The sequence below is a fragment of the Colobus angolensis genome, unplaced genomic scaffold, assembly GCF_000951035.1.
Source record: "Colobus angolensis palliatus isolate OR3802 unplaced genomic scaffold, Cang.pa_1.0 Scaffold61, whole genome shotgun sequence".
Lineage (NCBI taxonomy): Eukaryota > Metazoa > Chordata > Mammalia > Primates > Cercopithecidae > Colobus > Colobus angolensis.
The window spans coordinates 8,162,797-8,168,745 of NW_012119710.1; the positions used below are offsets into that span (position 1 = coordinate 8,162,797).

General features: G+C 42.7%; 1 protein-coding gene across 2 annotated transcripts in view; it reads right to left on the bottom strand.

The window, feature by feature from the left end:
• The window catches only part of GIF (gastric intrinsic factor (vitamin B synthesis)), a 16,603-nt gene that overhangs the window by 9,316 nt on the left and 1,338 nt on the right, over window positions 1-5,949 (bottom strand). For both annotated transcript variants that reach the window (XM_011963507.1, XM_011963508.1), the window contains exons 2-5: window positions 5,637-5,813; window positions 4,786-4,899; window positions 4,200-4,340; window positions 2,497-2,678 (exon numbers count right to left, since the gene is read on the bottom strand). In XM_011963507.1, coding sequence (XP_011818897.1) covers window positions 2,497-2,678; window positions 4,200-4,340; window positions 4,786-4,899; window positions 5,637-5,813 — 614 coding nt within the window. The remainder of the gene's footprint in view (window positions 1-2,496; window positions 2,679-4,199; window positions 4,341-4,785; window positions 4,900-5,636; window positions 5,814-5,949) is intronic.

Here is a 5,949-nt window from a genome sequence, read left to right on the forward strand (position 1 = left end):
CCCCCTGAGCAGCTGGGATTATAGATGACCACCACCCCACCTGGCTAATTTTTGTATTTTTAGTAGAGATGGGGTTTCACCATATTGGCCAGGCTGGTCTTGAACTCCTAACCCCAAGTGATCCACCCGCCTTGGCCTCCCAAATTGCTGGAATTACAGGTGTGAGCCATCACACTGGCCTATCAGATCCCTTTTCAAGATAAGTGCCTATCAGAGGAAACTTGAAAACAATAGGATATTCATGGAAGAAAGAGGAGAAACTCTGTACGGAGGAAATGCCTCATGAGCGTCTTTGGGTAGGGATGAGTGTGGCCTGGGCCACTGGAAGTGTACTGACATCTAGGAAGAAGGTGAACAAAGGCTGAAAGGAAGTTTACTAGCATCACTGCTCTGCTGAGACAGATCTAGAACAATTGTTAAGCATGATATTATGCATGCATTTTTTTTCATACTACATTTTGTTTAACCTAATTGCAACCTTGTTATTATGGGGAAAATAAAATTTGGGGAAATTCAATATTTGTCTGAGATGGTGGCAGGTCTGGGAGTCAAACCTAAACTGTGATAGCTCCAGAGGCCTTTGATTTTCTATATCAGAATATTTTAGATTAGGAAAATGTTATATATTAGACACCTATTGATTCCAGATTTCTGGATGCCTAAGTAAACTCCAGATAGAGGCAGTAAAAAGGGTAGGGAGAGATTATATATTCTGACAAGAAATCCACATGGCTTGTGGTATTTGAATATATACATGGTCTTGCCTTTTGATAAGAAAAGCTTTAATTCCCAGGTCCAGCTTATCAGAGTGTACTTAGCAGGTGATAAAATCCAAACAGAATTCATAAACCAAGTTAGCAAAAGTAAACAGTTCCCCGTCTGGTGCTAAATTGAAGCAAGGTTATTTTTAGTGAGTCACACACACACACACACACAAATCCCCAAACCATCTTTTATATCTCTTCCAGACTGCCTTTTTCTTTCCAAAAAGCTTCTAGACCAGAGCACTGGAAATGCTCTTGTAAAATTCAGCCATGGAAAAAACAGGGTTTTGTTCTATGACAAAGTCTCCTTGACCGTGACATATAAGTGAGCTTTATTTTTATTAGTCACTTCTATACGTGGTCCATTGAAGTGCAAATTTTGTTTTTGCTCTTACGTTTAACATGAACCAATTCTTAGGCTGCTTATATCCTTTTCTAATTTTTAATGTATGAAATCTCAATACTAGTCTCTGTTGTTTTCCCTAGGAGACAATTTCTTTCTAATAGTCCACAACTATATTAGGTTTAGGGCTGGCATCATCATGCCATGATTCTCCCTTTCCTGAGCTTTCTGAGTTGAAGAGTCCCTGGTCCTATTAATTCCCACAGGACATTTTGAGACATTGGAGCTCAGAGTTCTTGGTTGGAATTACAGGATTCAGCCACAGATGGCTGCTAGTTTTTGATTCTAGTTGGTTACTTCTGCCCACTATCATTGGTGCATCTGTCTTCTGTAGAGGCTGCTGCCCTAATCAACTAGGGTAGGGTGGGTTGTTGGATTTGGAACTATTAACACCAAGAACATCTTACAGAATCCAAGCCTGGGAATGTATGCTATTAAAGCATAGAATTGAGTATGGACTTGGCTGCCAGATAGATCTGCTTTACCATTTACTATGGGTTTTTGTGAGGCTGAGTCAATGTTAGGTTATTTTCCTTAATTATTTTGACTATAAACTTGCTATTTTTAGATCAAGGTAAAACACTGGGCCAGGTGGCGGTGGCTCACGCCTGTAATCCCAGCACTTTGGGAGGCCGAGGCGGGTGGATCACGAGGTCAGGAGATCGAGACCATCCTGGTTAACACGGTGAAACCCTGTCTCTACTAAAAATACAAAAAATTAGCCAGGCGTGGTGGCGGGCACCTGTAGTCCCAGCTACTCAGGAGGCTGAGGCAGGAGAATGGCGTGAACCCAGGAGGCGGAGCTTGCAATGAGCCGAGATGGCGCCACTGTACTCCAGCCTGGGTGACAGTGCAAGACTCCTTCTCAAAAAAAGAAAAAAAGAAAATAAAAATAAAAATAAAAAAACTCTGAAAAAGAACACTTGACTGGTAAGATTGCATCAGAAAATTCTATATTTTTAGAGGGCGTGCTTTAATATTATTATTTATACATCAAAATTGCAATAGTCTATAATATTACAAAAAAACTGATCATTACTAATAATACATTAATATATTTCTTGATTTATTTGTTTCATTTTTTTTTCCCAAGGAAGAGAAATGAGTTCATATAGATTTGTTTTCACACTTTACATAAGAGGTAGGGAGGCATTAACGCTTACCTGCATTTTACCGGTAGAGAAACTGAGGCCCAGGCACCACACAGAATATATCTCAGGTCATACTAGCTGGATTTTCACAGAGATGTTAGTAGAAGCCTGGCTTCTTGATTCTGCAATCCAGGCTTATTGGCAGGAACCCAACCAAGAACATCCAGCACGTGTTTACCTGCATGGCGAGGCCAGTACTGTAGATGTCTCCAATGATGCCATTATCTTTGATCTTCATGCTGATATTCTCCACAATAGCCTTTAGTACCTCACCAAACAGGGCTCTGTAACCTTCCTCTGAACCTACAGGGATCTTGTTGTACATGCAGGTCAGAGCCAACGTTGCCATTGCTCCTGTGTCTGTGAATGACAGAGGGGATAAGATCACCATAGTCACCATCACAGCAATATGAACAGCTAGCATTTATTGTGTGCTTATTGTGTTCTGGCTCCATGATTTTATTTGCTCCTCAGAGCAACCTGTGAAATAGTACCTGTAATCATGTCCCTTTAAGAGACAAAAAATAGAGGCTCAGAAAAATTAATTGCCCAAGGCCACACAGTCAGTAAGTGCAGGGCCAAGATCTTAACCCAGATCCATACAACTCAACAGCTCATGCTTATAATTAATATAGACAGGCAGTACGTTCAATCATACAGCTCTTGTGCCAGAGAAGACAGATGCAGTCTCTGTTTTAAATTCCTTTAGCATTTGTTGTTTATATATCTGTTTTACAATCTTGATGCTCTCTTTTATTTTTATTTTTTGTTACTGTGCTCTGTGAACTCTTAGATGGTGGGAATTTTGCATCCACCAAAGCACCCCACAAAGGGACTTTTTCTTGTTTGCATGTAATAAACATGTAGAACAAATGAACAAGTTCTGGGATGGCAAGACTAGAAGAAATAAAAGACTTGCCAGATATCATCTTTTATTTCATTGATCTTCCCCTCCTCACCTTAATCTCCATTTGGAAGTTGCATAACTTCATTAAGGGTGATAGTGTTATTGACAACCAGAAGGAAATAAGTGCATACTTTTGGAGGCAGAGATGCCCCAGAAATGTGTGAGGTCCCGGATGTGAAAGGGAGACCAGTCTGTTCTTGACCCCCAGGGAGGATCCTAGAGCAATGGTTCACCTGTTTGTCTGACAGGAACTGAAACAAGAGAGGCTGCTGATGGGGCGCACGTAAGGGAGTGAAAACCTGAGATAATACGATTGCTTAGAGAGTTGGCAGAGGAGAAGAGGTGACCATGAATGCGGGCTGTGACAGCGGCCCCCACAGAGAAGGATCATTATCCATAGAAGGGGACAGAAGGAGGACATGATGTCGTAGAGGGAAAAGCGTCCACTCACAAGCAGCCATATGCTTGCAGAAGAAAGACGCAAGGTGGTCCCCAAGTTTCCATGAAGGGAAACATCGTGAGTTAGGGTTCCGAGAGTAGCTGTTTAATGGAGAGAGGATGTTTGGATGTAATGAGGAGAAGCATCGAAAAGAATGGAGTGTGAGAGCATCAGTAGTGATTCAAGAGAGGATGCAAAGGAGAAGTGAAGCAAGACATTAGTATTTAATTTGGGAAGAACTTCTGACTTGAATGACATGACTATTGTTCCCAGCGGAGATTCTGTAGCTGCCAGACATATCAAGTATTATCTAGTGTCCTTATTTCTACATAATGCTCCCTCGCCTTCTTTCATGTACTCCTCAATTCACCTGCCCAACAAACTTCTGGTAAACATCTCCCATCCACAGGCACATTCACGTCCTTAGCTCCTCCTCCATGGAATGCTCTCCTTTCCCACTTCCCTGTGCCAGCTCCACCATTCGGTGCACAATGCCTCTGATGTTCCCAGCTCAGTGTACTGGTGACCTACTCACCTACACTGAAGGGAGAGGAGTTGGCCAGCAGGGTCTTGGCAAAGCGGACGGCTATCGGCAAGGTCGCCTCAGAGTTCTTCTGGCACAGTGCCAAGATCGCTAGACTGGGCCCATAGAAGGCTGATGCTTCAGCATTGGGGCCTCCGAAGGGGACAGAGAACCTTCATCAGACTCACACTCAACACGATGAGGACATTTGCAAAGTAGGAAAAGCCAAGCCTTTGAAAAGAAAATTGCTAGAAAACCTGCCCGCAAAGAGAGACACAGCATAGGCAAAGAGCAACTACAGTGTTTATCAAAAGAATGTCATCAGGCATCTGCAAAGAATAAAAGGGATGACTCTGTCTTCAGACAGGTGATGACTCAACAAGTTTGTGTCCTTGGGATCATGACCTTTTCTAGTTCATTTTGGATTGGAAATGAATCTTTCCATTGTGTGATTATCAGAAGGACCAGAGCGAAGGATACATTGTGTCTCCTCCCTAACTTTCCTTTCTCTTTACCCCCACCCTTTTCCTTTCTGGGTTTAAAATTCTTGGGAAAAACCATGTGCCTGACTCTCTTCTCCCTTCCAGTGAGGTCTTACTGGAAGGTGCCCAATTCTCCATTTGTCTTTGTAGAATGGATACTTTATCCCCAGGATCTCGGCAGGAGGAGGTGAGGGCCATGATGGTGAGGCCAAGCTGCCCAATGGTTAGATCTGCAGAGAAGAGAACACAACAGTTAGATCGAGGCATCCTCAGGGGATAGCTCTCCAGGAGCCAGGGATGAGGTCTCTGCTTTTAATCCAGAGCATTTTGACTTTTTAATAATATGAGCAGTTTTTTGATCTGTCTTTCCAAAGAAAAAAATATGGAAGAATACATAAGGGAATATTTAATATAGTGGCCTCTGTGTAACTTGATGACTCTAGTATTTGCTATTTGAGAATCCCTGGTGTTTGATTAGAAAAGCAGCAAAATACTCATCTAGATTTATATACAGAAATTTGCAGTTACAAAATAATTTAAACTTTATCTACCTTGAGCCTCCACACAACTCCTGGGAGATAGGCAGAAGAGAGATTTTATCATTATTATCATTGCTATTAGCTGTAGTACGGTTATTGCTATTAGAATCATCTGGAAGGTGAGACTGAGCAATATCCAGTGACTTGTCTCAGATCCCAGAGTTATGAAGTGGCAGAGCTGGAACTGGAAGGCTGCTCTTTTGACGTCTAGTCCAGAGCTCTCTCTGCTTTACTGACCTCCTCCATGAATGCTCTGACTTCACATGTGTTTCTTCCCAGGTACCTTCCAGGTATCTAGGGAAAGGTGTTTGGGTGGTTTATGTACAATCAGAGGCCGCAGTGGGGTGGGAAGGACACTGAGTTGGGATCTGGAGGTGTTGTGTGATGTGTGAGATTCAGGGAGAGTGCGAGCGGCTCAGATGTCTCACCGTTGGTGTCACTGGACATGAGCTGGTAAGTCAGGAGTTTCTGGGCCTTCAAATTGTAGGCTCCAGCCAGATTCATGGCAATTAAGATGCTGGGGTTTGGGTAGGCTGATGAAGTCACCGAGTTCTCCATAAGTACTTGTATGCCATTGACCAAGGGCTCCTGGGCTGAGGGAACCGCTGAGAAGAGGAAAGCCATTTACTCACCTTCTCACCCTCATTCCTTCTCGAAAACATTATTCCTGTGTCTTTGATGCTTTTTTTTTTTTTTTTTAGACAGTTTCTCTCTTGTCACCCAGGCTAGAGTGCAATGGTA